This window comes from Salmo salar, chromosome 03 (genome assembly GCF_965601325.2).
Source record: "Salmo salar chromosome 03, fSalSal1, whole genome shotgun sequence".
Lineage (NCBI taxonomy): Eukaryota > Metazoa > Chordata > Actinopteri > Salmoniformes > Salmonidae > Salmo > Salmo salar.
The window spans coordinates 97,639,695-97,657,695 of NC_138293.1; the positions used below are offsets into that span (position 1 = coordinate 97,639,695).

The window sequence follows — 18,001 nt, forward strand, 5'->3', positions numbered from 1 at the left end:
TATATGTATGTCTCTTACTGAACAACAACATCTCTACATGGTCTCTATATGTATGTCTCTTACTGAACAACAACATCTCTACATGGTCTCTATATGTATGTCTCTTACTGAACAACAACATCTCTACATGGTCTCTATATGTATGTCTCTAACTGAACAACAACATCTCTACATGGTCTCTATATGTATGTCTCTTACTGAACAACAACATCTCTACATGGTCTCTATATGTATGTCTCTTACTGAACAACAACATCTCTACATGGTCTCTATATGTATGTCTCTTACTGAACAACAACATCTCTACATGGTCTCTATATGTATGTCTCTAACTGAACAACAACATCTCTACATGGTCTCTATATGTATGTCTCTTACTGAACAACAACATCTCTACATGGTCTCTATATGTATGTCTCTTACTGAACAACAACATCTCTACATGGTCTCTATATGTATGTCTCTAACTGAACAACAACATCTCTACATGGTCTCTATATGTATGTCTCTTACTGAACAACAACATCTCTACATGGTCTCTATATGTATGTCTCTAACTGAACAACAACATCTCTACATGGTCTCTATATGTATGTCTCTTACTGAACACAACATCTCTACATGGTCTCTATATGTATGTCTCTAACTGAACAACAACATCTCTACATGGTCTCTATATGTATGTCTCTAACTGAACAACAACATCTCTACATGGTCTCTATATGTATGTCTCTTACTGAACAACAACATCTCTACATGGTCTCTATATGTATGTCTCTTACTGAACAACAACATCTCTACATGGTCTCTATATGTATGTCTCTTACTGAACAACAACATCTCTACATGGTCTCTATATGTATGTCTCTAACTGAACAACAACATCTCTACATGGTCTCTATATGTATGTCTCTTACTGAACAACAACATCTCTACATGGTCTCTATATGTATGTCTCTTACTGAACAACAACATCTCTACATGGTCTCTATATGTATGTCTCTAACTGAACAACAACATCTCTACATGGTCTCTATATGTATGTCTCTAACTGAACAACAACATCTCTACATGGTCTCTATATGTATGTCTCTTACTGAACAACAACATCTCTACATGGTCTCTATATGTATGTCTCTAACTGAACAACAACATCTCTACATGGTCTCTATATGTATGTCTCTAACTGAACAACAACATCTCTACATGGTCTCTATATGTATGTCTCTAACTGAACAACAACATCTCTACATGGTCTCTATATGTATGTCTCTTACTGAACAACAACATCTCTACATGGTCTCTATATGTATGTCTCTAACTGAACAACAACATCTCTACATGGTCTCTATATGTATGTCTCTTACTGAACAACAACATCTCTACATGGTCTCTATATGTATGTCTCTTACTGAACAACATCTCTACATGGTCTCTATATGTATGTCTCTAACTGAACAACAACATCTCTACATGGTCTCTATATGTATGTCTCTTACTGAACAACAACATCTCTACATGGTCTCTATATGTATGTCTCTAACTGAACAACAACATCTCTACATGGTCTCTATATGTATGTCTCTAACTGAACAACAACATCTCTACATGGTCTCTATATGTATGTCTCTAACTGAACAACAACATCTCTACATGGTCTCTATATGTATGTCTCTTACTGAACAACAACATCTCTACATGGTCTCTATATGTATGTCTCTAACTGAACAACAACATCTCTATATGTATGTCTCTTACTGAACAACAACATCTCTATATGTATGTCTCTAACTGAACAACAACATCTCTACATGGTCTCTATATGTATGTCTCTTACTGAACAACAACATCTCTACATGGTCTCTATATGTATGTCTCTAACTGAACAACATCTCTACATGGTCTCTATATGTATGTCTCTAACTGAACAACAACATCTCTATATGTATGTCTCTATATGTATGTCTCTTACTGAACAACAACATCTCTACATGGTCTCTATATGTATGTCTCTAACTGAACAACAACATCTCTATATGTATGTCTCTATATGTATGTCTCTTACTGAACAACAACATCTCTACATGGTCTCTATATGTATGTCTCTTACTGAACAACAACATCTCTACATGGTCTCTATATGTATGTCTCTAACTGAACAACAACATCTCTACATGGTCTCTATATGTATGTCTCTTACTGAACAACAACATCTCTACATGGTCTCTATATGTATGTCTCTTACTGAACAACAACATCTCTACATGGTCTCTATATGTATGTCTCTAACTGAACAACAACATCTCTACATGGTCTCTATATGTATGTCTCTAACTGAACAACAACATCTCTACATGGTCTCTATATGTATGTCTCTTACTGAACAACAACATCTCTACATGGTCTCTATATGTATGTCTCTAACTGAACAACAACATCTCTACATGGTCTCTATATGTATGTCTCTAACTGAACAACAACATCTCTACATGGTCTCTATATGTATGTCTCTTACTGAACAACAACATCTCTACATGGTCTCTATATGTATGTCTCTAACTGAACAACAACATCTCTACATGGTCTCTATATGTATGTCTCTAACTGAACAACATCTCTACATGGTCTCTATATGTATGTCTCTAACTGAACAACAACATCTCTATATGTATGTCTCTATATGTATGTCTCTTACTGAACAACAACATCTCTACATGGTCTCTATATGTATGTCTCTTACTGAACAACATCTCTATATGTATGTCTCTATATGTATGTCTCTAACTGAACAACAACATCTCTACATGGTCTCTATATGTATGTCTCTTACTGAACAACATCTCTATATGTATGTCTCTATATGTATGTCTCTAACTGAACAACAACATCTCTACATGGTCTCTATATGTATGTCTCTAACTGAACAACAACATCTCTACATGGTCTCTATATGTATGTCTCTAACTGAACAACAACATCTCTACATGGTCTCTATATGTATGTCTCTTACTGAACAACAACATCTCTACATGGTCTCTATATGTATGTCTCTAACTGAACAACAACATCTCTATATGTATGTCTCTTACTGAACAACAACATCTCTATATGTATGTCTCTAACTGAACAACAACATCTCTACATGGTCTCTATATGTATGTCTCTTACTGAACAACAACATCTCTACATGGTCTCTATATGTATGTCTCTAACTGAACAACATCTCTACATGGTCTCTATATGTATGTCTCTAACTGAACAACAACATCTCTACATGGTCTCTATATGTATGTCTCTTACTGAACAACAACATCTCTACATGGTCTCTATATGTATGTCTCTAACTGAACAACAACATCTCTATATGTATGTCTCTATATGTATGTCTCTTACTGAACAACAACATCTCTACATGGTCTCTATATGTATGTCTCTTACTGAACAACAACATCTCTACATGGTCTCTATATGTATGTCTCTTACTGAACAACAACATCTCTACATGGTCTCTATATGTATGTCTCTTACTGAACAACAACATCTCTACATGGTCTCTATATGTATGTCTCTTACTGAACAACAACATCTCTACATGGTCTCTATATGTATGTCTCTTACTGAACAACAACATCTCTACATGGTCTCTATATGTATGTCTCTAACTGAACAACAACATCTCTACATGGTCTCTATATGTATGTCTCTTACTGAACAACAACATCTCTACATGGTCTCTATATGTATGTCTCTAACTGAACAACATCTCTACATGGTCTCTATATGTATGTCTCTAACTGAACAACAACATCTCTACATGGTCTCTATATGTATGTCTCTTACTGAACAACAACATCTCTACATGGTCTCTATATGTATGTCTCTAACTGAACAACAACATCTCTACATGGTCTCTATATGTATGTCTCTAACTGAACAACATCTCTACATGGTCTCTATATGTATGTCTCTAACTGAACAACAACATCTCTATATGTATGTCTCTATATGTATGTCTCTTACTGAACAACAACATCTCTACATGGTCTCTATATGTATGTCTCTTACTGAACAACATCTCTATATGTATGTCTCTATATGTATGTCTCTAACTGAACAACAACATCTCTACATGGTCTCTATATGTATGTCTCTTACTGCAACAACATCTCTATATGTATGTCTCTATATGTATGTCTCTAACTGAACAACAACATCTCTACATGGTCTCTATATGTATGTCTCTAACTGAACAACAACATCTCTACATGGTCTCTATATGTATGTCTCTAACTGAACAACAACATCTCTACATGGTCTCTATATGTATGTCTCTTACTGAACAACAACATCTCTACATGGTCTCTATATGTATGTCTCTAACTGAACAACAACATCTCTATATGTATGTCTCTTACTGAACAACAACATCTCTATATGTATGTCTCTAACTGAACAACAACATCTCTACATGGTCTCTATATGTATGTCTCTTACTGAACAACAACATCTCTACATGGTCTCTATATGTATGTCTCTAACTGAACAACATCTCTACATGGTCTCTATATGTATGTCTCTAACTGAACAACAACATCTCTATATGTATGTCTCTATATGTATGTCTCTTACTGAACAACAACATCTCTACATGGTCTCTATATGTATGTCTCTAACTGAACAACAACATCTCTATATGTATGTCTCTATATGTATGTCTCTTACTGAACAACAACATCTCTACATGGTCTCTATATGTATGTCTCTTACTGAACAACAACATCTCTACATGGTCTCTATATGTATGTCTCTAACTGAACAACATCTCTACATGGTCTCTATATGTATGTCTCTTACTGAACAACAACATCTCTATATGTATGTCTCTATATGTATGTCTCTTACTGAACAACAACATCTCTACATGGTCTCTATATGTATGTCTCTTACTGAACAACAACATCTCTACATGGTCTCTATATGTATGTCTCTTACTGAACAACATCTCTACATGGTCTCTATATGTATGTCTCTAACTGAACAACAACATCTCTACATGGTCTCTATATGTATGTCTCTTACTGAACAACAACATCTCTACATGGTCTCTATATGTATGTCTCTTACTGAACAACAACATCTCTACATGGTCTCTATATGTATGTCTCTAACTGAACAACAACATCTCTACATGGTCTCTATATGTATGTCTCTTACTGAACAACAACATCTCTACATGGTCTCTATATGTATGTCTCTAACTGAACAACAACATCTCTACATGGTCTCTATATGTATGTCTCTAACTGAACAACAACATCTCTACATGGTCTCTATATGTATGTCTCTAACTGAACAACAACATCTCTACATGGTCTCTATATGTATGTCTCTAACTGAACAACAACATCTCTACATGGTCTCTATATGTATGTCTCTAACTGAACAACAACATCTCTACATGGTCTCTATATGTATGTCTCTAACTGAACAACAACATCTCTACATGGTCTCTATATGTATGTCTCTTACTGAACAACAACATCTCTACATGGTCTCTATATGTATGTCTCTAACTGAACAACAACATCTCTACATGGTCTCTATATGTATGTCTCTAACTGAACAACAACATCTCTACATGGTCTCTATATGTATGTCTCTAACTGAACAACAACATCTCTATATGTATGTCTCTAACTGAACAACAACATCTCTATATGTATGTCTCTATATGTATGTCTCTAACTGAACAACAACATCTCTATATGTATGTCTCTATATGTATGTCTCTAACTGAACAACGTTTCAACAGGAACTTGAGTTGACAGTTGGTTCAATGGATATTATATTACATCTCTGGGAAGTGTAAGACACCTTCACTGTTCCAAATACACCTGTCTGTCTGTCTGTCTGTCTGCCTGTCTGCCTGTCTGTGTCCAATCTATAACCATCCCCTGTGTGTACTGTACCTGTCTGTTGAGTCTGACAGAGAGGATGTTGTTACTGTAGTTCTGTTACCTGTCTGTTGAGTCTGACAGAGAGGATGTTGTTACTGTAGTTCTGTTACCTGTCTGTTGAGTCTGACAGAGAGGATGTTACTGTAGTTCTGTTACCTGTCTGTTGAGTCTGACAGAGAGGATGTTACTGTAGTTCTGTTACCTGTCTGTTGAGTCTGACAGAGAGGATGTTACTGTAGTTCTGTTACCTGTCTGTTGAGTCTGACAGAGAGGATGTTGTTACTGTAGTTCTGTTACCTGTCTGTTGAGTCTGACAGAGAGGATGTTGTTACTGTAGTTCTGTTACCTGTCTGTTGAGTCTGACAGAGAGGATGTTACTGTAGTTCTGTTACCTGTCTGTTGAGTCTGACAGAGAGGATGTTACTGTAGTTCTGTTACCTGTCTGTTGAGTCTGACAGAGAGGATGTTACTGTAGTTCTGTTACCTGTCTGTTGAGTCTGACAGAGAGGATGTTGTTACTGTAGTTCTGTTACCTGTCTGTTGAGTCTGACAGAGAGGATGTTACTGTAGTTCTGTTACCTGTCTGTTGAGTCTGACAGAGAGGATGTTACTGTAGTTCTGTTACCTGTCTGTTGAGTCTGACAGAGAGGATGTTGTTACTGTAGTTCTGTTACCTGTCTGTTGAGTCTGACAGAGAGGATGTTACTGTAGTTCTGTTACCTGTCTGTTGAGTCTGACAGAGAGGATGTTACTGTAGTTCTGTTACCTGTCTGTTGAGTCTGACAGAGAGGATGTTACTGTAGTTCTGTTACCTGTCTGTTGAGTCTGACAGAGAGGATGTTGTTACTGTAGTTCTGTTACCTGTCTGTTGAGTCTGACAGAGAGGATGTTGTTACTGTAGTTCTGTTACCTGTCTGTTGAGTCTGACAGAGAGGATGTTACTGTAGTTCTGTTACCTGTCTGTTGAGCCTGACAGAGAGGATGTTGTTACTGTAGCTGTAGTTGCAGATCTCCGTTCCCTTCTTGAAGTGGTAGACGTTCATCCGTCTGGGTATGGAGAGACTGACCACCACCACCAGACTGCTGGAGAACAACCGCTCAACGATGTACACATCTGGGGTCTCTGATGGGGGAGAGCAGGGGAACACAGGGGTAAGCATGGTATGGGCATGAGTCTCCTGGGGGGCTGAGGTAGCCTGGTATTAGTGTCCTGGGGGGCTGAGGTAGCCTGGTATTAGTGTCTTGGGGGGCTGAGGTAACCTGGTATTAGTGTCTTGGGGGGCTGAGGTAGCCTGGTATTAGTGTCCTGGTGGGGGCTGAGGTAGCCTGGTATTAGGGTCCTGGGGGGTCTGAGGTAGCCTGGTATTAGTGTCCTGGGGGGTCTGAGGTAGCCTGGTATTAGTGTCCTGGGGGGTCTGAGGTAGCCTGGTATTAGTGTCCTGGGGGGTCTGAGGTAGCCTGGTATTAGTGTCCTGGGGGGCTGAGGTAGCCTGGTATTAGTGTCCTGGTGGGGGCTGAGGTAGCCTGGTATTAGTGTCCTGGTGGGGGCTGAGGTAGCCTGGTATTAGTGTCTTGGGGGGCTGAGGTAGCCTGGTATTAGTGTCCTGGTGGGGGCTGAGGTAGCCTGGTATTAGTGTCCTGGGGGGGCTAGCTTGGTATTAGTGTCCTGGGGGGCTGAGGTAGCCTAGTATTAGTGTCCTGGGGGGCTGAGGTAGCCTGGTATTAGTGTCCTGGGGGGTCTGAGGTAGCCTGGTATTAGTGTCCTGGGGGGGGCTGAGGTAGCCTGGTATTAGTGTCCTGGGGGGGCTGAGGTAGCCTGGTATTAGTGTCCTGGGGGTCTGAGGTAGCCTGGTATTAGTGTCCTGGGGGTCTGAGGTAGCCTGGTATTAGTGTCCTGGGGGTCTGAGGTAGCCTGGTATTAGTGTCCTGGGGGGGCTGAGGTAGCCTGGTATTAGTGTCCTTGGGGGGGCTGAGGTAGCCTGGTATTAGTGTCCTGGGGTCTGAGGTAGCCTGGTATTAGTGTCCTGGGGGTCTGAGGTAGCCTGGTATTAGTGTCCTGGGGGTCTGAGGTAGCCTGGTATTAGTGTCCTGGGGGGGCTGAGGTAGCCTGGTATTAGTGTCCTGGTGGGGGCTGAGGTAGCCTGGTATTAGTGTCCTAGGGGTCTGAGGTAGCCTGGTATTAGTGTCCTGGTGGGGGCTGAGGTAGCCTGGTATTAGTGTCCTGGGGGGGTCTGAGGTAGCCTGGTATTAGTGTCCTGGTGGGGGCTGAGGTAGCCTTGTATTAGTGTCCTGGTGGGGGCTGAGGTAGCCTGGTATTTTTACTTTTTCCCTCACTCAACTTTTTTCATTCAACTTTTTCACCACGGAGGTTTTATCTGGACATGGTTCGTCAGGACTTCAAACAGCCGAAGCTCAGTAACATTAACATGATGGCTTCTAATTGCAGTCGTTGTACTTATAATATACAGGAGAACGATCGCCTTACGGCAAGGATAGCTGTGCTGCAAGCCCAGCTTCAGACGAGATCGTTAGGCAAGGGCAATTTCAGTGTAGGAAAGGATGAAACAGCGTCTGTGCCACCAGTAAGTACAGATAGTAACGTTAGTATAAATCCCCTCGCACGGTCCCCGCAGCCGGACAACTTTCTCATGGCTTCTGGAGGGAAACGCTGTAGGAATGCTCAACCGGTGTCGCTTATTCAGCCGACAGAAACTTTCAACCGGTTCTCCCCATTAAGCGAGTCGGAGTCGGAGGCCGAGACTTCTCTGGTCTCTACTCCTCCCGTTGTGGGGTCTGAGACGCCGACGGCTCCCACCATTAGCTCTGACAAATTGAAAACCCTAGTCATTGGCGACTCCATTACCCGCAGTATTAGACTTAAAACTAATCATCCAGCGATCATACACTGTTTACCAGGGGGCAGGGCTACCGACGTTAAGGCTAATCTAAAGACGGTGCTGGCTAAAGCTAAAACTGCCGAGTGTAGAGAGTATAGAGATATTGTTATCCACGTCGGCACCAACGATGTTAGGATGAAACAGTCAGAGGTCACCAAGCGCAACATAGCTTCAGCATGTAAATCAGCTAGAAAGATGTGTCGGCATCGATTAATTGTCTCTGGCCCCCTCCCAGTTAGGGGGAGTGATGAGCTCTACAGCAGAGTCTCACAACTCAATCGCTGGTTGAAAACTGTTTTCTGCCCCTCCCAAAAGATAGAATTTGTAGATAATTGGCCCTCTTTCTGGGACTCACCCACAAACAGGACCAAGCCTGGCCTGTTGAGGAGTGACGGACTCCATCCTAGCTGGAGGGGTGCTCTCATCTTATCTACGAACATAGACAGGGCTCTAACTCCTCTAGCTCCACAATGAAATAGGGTGCAGGCCAGGCAGCAGGCTGTTAGCCAGCCTGCCAGCTTAGTGGAGTCTGCCACTAGCACAGTCAGCGTAGTCAGCTCAGCTTTCCCCATTGAGACCGTGTCTGTGCCTCGATCTAGGTTGGGCAAAATTAAAAATGGCGGTGTTCGCTTTAGCAATCTCACTAGTATAAAGACCTCCTCCATTCCTGCCATTATTGAAAGAGATTGTGATACCTCACATCTCAAAATTGGGTTACTTAATGTTAGATCCCTCACTTCCAAGGCAGTTATAGTCAATGAACTAATCACTGATAATAATCTTGATGTGATTGGCCTGACTGAAACATGGCTTAAGCCTGATGAATTTACTGTGTTAAATGAGGCCTCACCCCCTGGTTACACTAGTGACCATACCCCCCGTGCATCCGGCAAAGGCGGAGGTGTTGCTAACATTTACGATAGCAAATTTCAATTTACAAAAAAAAAAACAATGACGTTTTCGTCTTTTGAGCTTCTAGTCATGAAATCTATGCAGCCTACTCAATCACTTTTTATAGCTACTGTTTACAGGCCTCCTGGGCCATATGCAGTGTTCCTCACTGAGTTCCCTGAATTCCTATCGGATCTTGTAGTCATAGCAGATAATATTCTAATTTTTGGTGACTTTAACATTCACATGGAAAAGTCCACAGACCCACTCCAAAAGGCTTTCGGAGCCATCATCGAGCTCAGTGGGTTTTGTCCAACATGTCTCTGGACCTACTCACTGCCACAGTCATACTCTGGACCTAGTTTTGTCCCATGGAATAAATGTTGTGGATCTAAATGTTTTTCCTCATAATCCTGGACTATCGGACCACCATTTTATTACGTTTGCAATTGCAACAAATAATCTGCTCAGACCCCAACCAAGGAGCATTAAAAGTCGTGCTATAAATTCTCAGACAACCCAAAGATTCCTTGATGCCCTTCCAGACTGCCTCTGCCTACCCAAGGACGTCAGAGGACAAAAATCAGTTAACCACCTAACCGAGGAACTCAATTTAACCTTGCGCAATACCCTAGATGCAGTTGCACCCCTAAAAACTAAAAACATCTGTCATAAGAAACTAGCTCCCTGGTATACAGAAAATACACGAGCTCTGAAGCAAGCTTCCAGAAAATTGGAACGGAAATGGCGCCACACCAAACTGGAAGTCTTCCGACTAGCTTGGAAAGACAGTACCGTGCAGTATCGAAGAGCCCTTACTGCTGCTCGATCATCCTATTTTTCCAACTTAATTGAGGAAAATAATAATAAATAATAAATTTATTTTTGATACTGTCGCAAAGCTAACTAAAAAGCAGCCTTCGCAAATGGAGGATGGCTTTCACTTCAGCAGAAATAAATTTATGAACTTCTTTGAGGAAAAGATCATGATCATTAGAAAGCAAATTACAGACTCCTCTTTAAATCTGGGTATTCCTCCAAAGCTCCATTGTCCTGAGTCTACACAACTCTGCCAGGACCTAGGATCAAGGGAGATACTAAAGTGTTTTAGTACTATATCTCTTGACGCAATGATGAAAATAATCATGGCCTCCAAACCCTCAAGCTGCATACTAGACCCTATTCCAACTAAACTACTGAAAGAGCTGCTTCCTGTGCTTGGCCCTCCTATGTTGAACATAATAAACGGCTCTCTATCCACCGGATGTGTACCAAGCTCACTAAAAGTGGCAGTAATAAAGCCTCTCTTGAAAAAGCCGAATCTTGATCCAGAAATTATAAAAAACTATCGGCCTATATCGAATCTTCCATTCCTCTCAAAAATTTTTGAAAAAGCTGTTGCACAGCAACTCACTGCCTTCCTGAAGACAAACAATGTATACGAAACGCTTCAGTCTGGTTTTAGACCCCATCATAGCACTGAGACTGCACTTGTGAAGGTGGTAAATGACCTTTTAATGACGTCAGACCGAGGCTCTGCATCTGTCCTCGTGCTCCTAGATCTTAGTGCCGCTTTTGATACCATCGATCACCACATTCTTTTGGAGAGATTGGAAACCCAAATTGGTCTACATGGACAAGTTCTGGCCTGGTTTAGATCTTATCTGTCGGAAAGATATCAGTTTGTCTCTGTGAATGGTTTGTCCTCTGACAAATCAATTGTAAATTTCGGTGTTCCTCAAGGTTCCGTTTTAGGACCACTATTGTTTTCACTATATATTTTACCTCTTGGGGATGTCATTCGAAAACATAATGTTAAATTTCACTGCTATGCGGACGACACACAGCTGTACATTTCAATGAAACATGGTGAAGCCCCAAAATTGCCCTCGCTAGAAGCCTGTGTTTCAGACATAAAGAAGTGGATGGCTGCAAACTGGTATTAGTGTCCTGCCATGGTTGGTTTCTATCTCCACACCACTGTGTCTGTCTGCCAGTAATAATGAACTGAGCATTAAATGACCAGAGACTGGTGGCTAGTGAAGTTATCCATCTACTATGGTCTGTCAACCATTTATCAGTCTACACACAGTGTCTGCAACCTAAATTACACCCTATTGCCTATTTACTTTTGACTAGTAGCCATAGGGCTCTATGTATTTGGAACACAGCCAGTGATTCACAACAAGGAAGTAGATTAACAGAGAATTACCCATCACTGGAAGAGGACTGCCAAGTGACCCCTGTAACTGACACTAATGCCCAGAGAGAGGCTAGACAACACAACTAGAATGAGATCCTCTGTATGGGCTGAACAATGCTACAGCTTGGCAGAGCAGAGTCCTGTATGAGTCAGAGTCTTGAAGGGAGATAATATCACATCCCATTATAAAGCTCTGGTATAGGAGTCATAGAGTACAGGCAGCCTATCAGAGAGAGGCAGAGGTGTTGGAACTAAGTCTATTCTAGGGGAAGGGTCTAGGGGTTTGTTTTGGATGGGGTCTAGGGGAAGAGGTATGTTTGGGACAGGGTCTAGGGGAAGGGTCTAGGTGTGTTTGGGACGGGGTCTAAGGGAAGGGTCTAGGGGTTTGTTTTGGATGGGGTCTAAGGGAAGAGGTTTGTTTGGGACGGGGTCTAGGGGAAGGGTCTAGGTGTGTTTGGGTCGGGGTCTAGGGGAAGGGTCTAGGGGTGTGTTTGGGACGGGGTCTAAGGGAAGGGTCTAGGGGTTTGTTTGGGACGGGATCTAAGGGAAGGGTCTAGGTGTGTTTGGGACGGGGTCTAGGGGAAGGGTCTAGGGGTGTGTTTGGGACGGGGTCTAGGGGAAGGGTTTAGGGGTTTGTTTGGGACGGGGTCTAAGGGAAGGGTCTAGGGGTTTGTTTTGGATGGGGTCTAGGGGAAGAGGTGTGTTTGGGACGGGGTCTAGGGTAAGGGTCTAGGTGTGTGTTTGGGACGGGGTCTAGGGGAAGGGTCTAGGGGTGTGTTTGGGACGGGGTCTAAGGGAAGGGTCTAGGGGTTTGTTTTGGATGGGGTCTAGGGGAAGAGGTGTGTTTGGGACGGGGTCTAGGGTAAGGGTCTAGGTGTGTGTTTGGGACAGGGTCTAGGGGAAGGGTCTAGGTGTGTTTGGGACGGGGTCTAAGGGAAGGGTCTAGGGGTTTGTTTTGGATGGGGTCTAAGGGAAGAGGTTTGTTTGGGACGGGGTCTAGGGGAAGGGTCTAGGTGTTTGTTTGGGTTGGGGTCTAGGGGAAGGGTCTAGGGGTGTGTTTGGGACGGGGTCTAGGGGAAGGGTCTAGGGGTTTGTTTGGGACGGGGTCTAAGGGGAAGGGTCTAGGGGTTTGTTTTGGGACGGGGTCTAGGGGAAGGGTTTAGGGGTGTGTTTGGGACGGGGTCTAGGGGAAGGGTCTAGGGGTGTGTTTGGGACGGGGTCTAGGGGAAGGGTCTAGGGGTGTGTTTGGGACAGGGCTATACTAACCGCTCTCGTAGATGCAGTCCAGTTTGTCCACTGAGGTCACAGAGAACAGCTTATAGCCCGTCTTGGTTCCCACTGACAATGACCTGGGAACACACAACCACACACACACACACACACACACACACACCACACACACACACACAGGTAGATAATTAAAAAAACACATTGAATTTGTTACAGTAAAAACATGTCAATGAAGTGTGACTCATCTCATGCACACCAGACCTTTCTCTCAATGCTTTTATAGGCTGTTTATCTTGGGGATTCACTGTTTATCTTGGGGATTCACTGTTTATCTTGGGGATTCACTGTTTATCTTGGGGATTCACTGTTTATCTTGGGGATTCACTGTTTATCTTGGGGATTCCAGAACAAGAAACATTTACTTTGTTTTCAAGTTTGCTGCAAGGACTTTTGATAAAAGGGACAACAACAGAGAATTTGAAAGTTGCAAATGTGACTCTTTCCTCATGTGCTGTGTTCTCCGTCCATTCTGGTCAGGAGGGAACTTCCCCAAACTACATGAGTGAAATATCATTTTCAGTTAAACATGATATTGCCTATGGAGTACTGATGTGATTGAACTTGTCAGTAATCATTTTGCATAGCCAGTCCAAATACAAAGTAAGTAAGTCTCTCTCTCTCTCTCTCTCTCTCTCTCTCCAAACTGATGCAACCTTTCTGAGAGAACTGATATAACTGCCCACACAAACACAGGAAACTGAGAAACACAGGTCTAACACACACATCCTATCTGATAGAAACACAGGTCTAACACACACATCCTATCTGATAGAAACACAGGTCTAACACACACATCCTATCTGATAGAAACACAGGTCTAACACACACATCCTATCTGATAGAAACACAGGTCTAACACACACATCTATCTGTACCTTGGTTAAGTGTTCCTATGGTTACAGACACCACACAAACAGCACACATACAGTCCTGAGATCAGTGAATGCTGTTTCACCACTGAGAATGTCTGTTCTGAGTGAATGTTCACGGTTCTATCCAAGGAATGACATTATATGATGTCGATGGTTCTGACCCAGGGATTCTGTAACGTGAAACACTATGGTTTGTTTATTGAGTAAACCATTGAGTATTGAGTAAACCATTGAGTATTGAGTAAACCATTGAGTATTGAGTAAACCATTGAGTAAACCATTGAGTATTGAGTAAACCATTGAGTATTGAGTAAACCATTGAGTATTGAGTAAACCATTGAGTAAACCATTGAGTATTGAGTAAACCATTGAGTACTGAGTAAACCATTGAGTATTGAGTAAACCATTGAGTATTGAGTAAACCATTGAGTAAACCATTGAGTATTGAGTAAACCATTGAGTACTGAGTAAACCATTGAGCATTGAGTAAACCATTGAGCATTGAGTAAACCATTGAGTGTTGAGTAAACCATTGAGTGTTGAGTAAACCATTGAGTATTGAGTAAACCATTGAGCATTGAGTAAACCATTGAGCATTGAGTAAACCATTGAGCATTGAGTAAACCATTGAGCATTGAGTAAACCATTGAGCATTGAGTAAACCATTGAGTGTTGAGTAAACCATTGAGTGAGATTGAGTAAACTATTGAGTATTGAGTAAACCATTGAGTATTGAGTAAACCATTGAGTATTGAGTACACTATTGAGTATTGAGTAAACCATTGAGTAAACCATTGAGTATTGAGTAAACCATTGAGTATTGAGTAAACCATTGAGTATTGAGTATTGAGTAAACCATTGAGTATTGAGTAAACCATTGAGTACTGAGTAAACCATTGAGTACTGAGTAAACCATTGAGTATTGAGTATTGAGTAAACTATTGAGTATTGAGTAAACCATTGAGTATTGAGTAAACCGAGTTGAGTAAACCATTGAGTGTTGAGTAAACCATTGAGTGTTGAGTAAACCATTGAGTGTTGAGTAAACCATTGAGTGTTGAGTAAACCATTGAGTATTGAGTAAACCATTGAGTATTGAGTATTGAGTAAACTATTGAGTTGAGTGAACTTAGTGAACTCAATGAACTGGTAAAAATAAAAGGAGGCTAGTATGTAAATCTTGAATGAGATGCACTACTATTTGTACTGCTGTCCAATAGAAGAAGAATGGACTCATTTTGGTTAGGTCCTCCTTCAGCACAGTTACATCATTAAGATGACTGAGCAGGGAGGACAGTCATCTAGCAGGGAGGACAGTCATCTAGCAGGGAGGACAGTCATCGAGCAGGGAGGACAGTCATCGAGCAGGGAGGACAGTCATCGAGCAGGGAGGACAGTCATCGAGCAGGGAGGACAGTCATCGCGCAGGGAGGACAGTCATCGAGCAGGGAGGACAGTCATCGAGCAGGGAGGACAGTCATCTAGCAGGGAGGACAGTCATCTGGCAGGGAGGACAGTCATCTGGCAGGGAGGACAGTCATCTGGCAGGGAGGACAGTCATCTGGCAGGGAGGACAGTCATCTGGCAGGGAGGACAGTCATCTAGCAGGGAGGACAGTCATCTAGCAGGGAGGACAGTCATCTAGCTAGGGTGTGTTTAGGGGCACATCCCAATTGGCACCCTAAATAGTGCACTACTTTTGACCAGGGCCCATAGGTTAGTGCACTATATAGGGAATAGGGTGCCATTGAAGTGTTTATAAAGGAGTGTTTATAATGTTCACTGAGTTCTTCCATTGGACATGTTCTGAAAGTCACTACTCTGTTCCCCTGGATGGGGCTGTCTGCTGTACATGTCTGGTCATGCTCTGAAACAGGAACAAACCTGCAATCATCATCGCTGAAAGAAAGACAAAGTGTTTGCCATTTTTCTTTTGACCACACACAAAACAGATTCCACAGTAAGCTCTCAGTCTTCACGGCACGCTGACTTCCTGACTATTTGTTCATCTTTATCCTGAACTTTCTTTGTTTTTGTTTTGAATGCTGTTTTTATTGTGAGATCTCTGGTGAATAAGATCCCCAATGTGGGCTATGTATTACATAGGCCTCTGGCAAAAACACACAGCTTTGGCCGACGTATCAAAATGCATTGGGAATATGTCGTTTGGAGAGCGTTTGAACATTGGAAAGACGTCGCAGAGACATCAAACTTTACGTTTTGATTTTCTCACCATCAACACCATAATATATTGCCCATCGCATCTTGAAAGAAAACGTAGCCTAAAATTTCACCGGAAAAATGAAGTGAACTGTGTGTTGTTGAAGTAATTGTATGTTCAGATCCAAACCCAACAACACAGGACGACAGGTCTACTCTGTTATATGTTCAGATCCAAACCCAACAACACAGGACAACAGGTCTACTCTGTTTTATGTTCAGATCCAAACCCAACAACACAGGACAGCAGGTCTACTCTGTTATATGTTCAGATCCAAACCCAACAACACAGGACAGCAGGTCTACTCTGTTCTGCATTCCTTTATCAAGTAAACACTGTCCTGCTCAAGGTGTTTAACCAGGTACCTAACTAAGACAGAATCTATGGACGTGTGTGTGTGTGTGTGTGTGTGTGTGTGTGTGTGTGTGTGTGTGTGTGTGTGTGTGTGTGTGTGTGTGTTACCTAGTACCTAGTCTATGACAGAAGCTATGGACAGGTTGTGAAAATTTGCCAGTCAGCCTCATATCAGGTGAGCAGGCGATCTGAAAGTTATTCACTATCCCAAATAGCACCCTATTCTCTACATACAGTAGTGCTTTATAGGCCCTGGTCAAAACTAGTGCAGAGAACAGGATGCCATTTGGGATACATTTCTGTTCATGAAAAGTAGTTGAGCTTGGCGATTCAAGCATTCTCAGTTAGTGCTAACATTAGTCAAAGGAACTCTCTCTCTCTCTCCCTCTCTCTCTCTATTCAATAGCCCCTCTCTCTCTCTCTGTGTTGTTTCCGTCCTATACCCCACTTTAAAATGAAGTCATTAAGAAAGGGATCAATAGATTTCTATAGGCATTAGTGTGTATAACAGGAGTGCTTTTGAAGTCCTGTTGTTCTGCCGCCAGAACGGTTCCGTCCACTGTTGCCAACCGTCGCTTTTTTACAACAAATCCGGTGGTTTCGGGTTTAAGCATAATTAGTGTGTTTTGTTCAGAGAACTGTGAACTGCCCTCTCTGATCGTCACATGCGAATTCTCTAGCCGCTATGTAGAATTCTATAACATCTATGGGCTGTTTAACTAGGATTTTAGGACCTCCCAATGAAAGGGGAATATGTTTTAGATTGCATCACCATGATATCATACTGAAAGGTGTATTTATCTATAGCTTATTTTACAGGAAATGACAAGGACATTTGCTGAGAGAGCATTCTGTTGTAGGCAACCAACCCAACAGGCAGCGGGTTCGGAGGCGCTTACGTGGAGTCTTGGTTGAAAGAGGCGCAGCCAAGCCCCGTCAGCTCTGTCCCGGGCCCGGCTCCTGGTTCACCCGGTCCGCTAGGACCGTCTGCTCCCTCTCCCGTCTCCATCCCGATTCCCAGCTACCTCTTTCCCTCCCTCCGCCCTGGATCGGAGGCCTGGGATCGGCTTTGCCTCTTGGCACGATAGCGTCGGATTGAGGATCCAGCTGAGAAGAAATCTCGATCGCCTTTTTAACAATAAACCGATCTAATCATAAGCCTTAGTGTTTTGAACTCCTTATTTCCGGTGTTTTTAGAATCCAAATCTGAGTTCCATAAATGTTCTTATTTATTACAGAAGAGATCAGACACTCTGGAGAAAGAAGAAGGGAAAAAAAACCGAAGCAAAACAAGAACAGCTGACAGCTTGTTGCGT

The 18,001-nt window shown here is 42.2% G+C and overlaps 1 protein-coding gene across 2 annotated transcripts in view; it reads right to left on the reverse strand.

The window, feature by feature from the left end:
- wipi1 (WD repeat domain, phosphoinositide interacting 1) overlaps positions 1–18,001 on the reverse strand; it is a 51,462-nt gene extending 33,461 nt beyond the window's left edge. For both annotated transcript variants that reach the window (XM_082972925.1, XM_082972926.1), the window contains exons 1-3: positions 17,585–18,001; positions 13,215–13,297; positions 6,914–7,080 (exon numbers count right to left, since the gene is read on the reverse strand). In XM_082972925.1, coding sequence (XP_082829051.1) covers positions 6,914–7,080; positions 13,215–13,297; positions 17,585–17,694 — 360 coding nt within the window. In that variant the 5' untranslated portion in view covers positions 17,695–18,001. The remainder of the gene's footprint in view (positions 1–6,913; positions 7,081–13,214; positions 13,298–17,584) is intronic.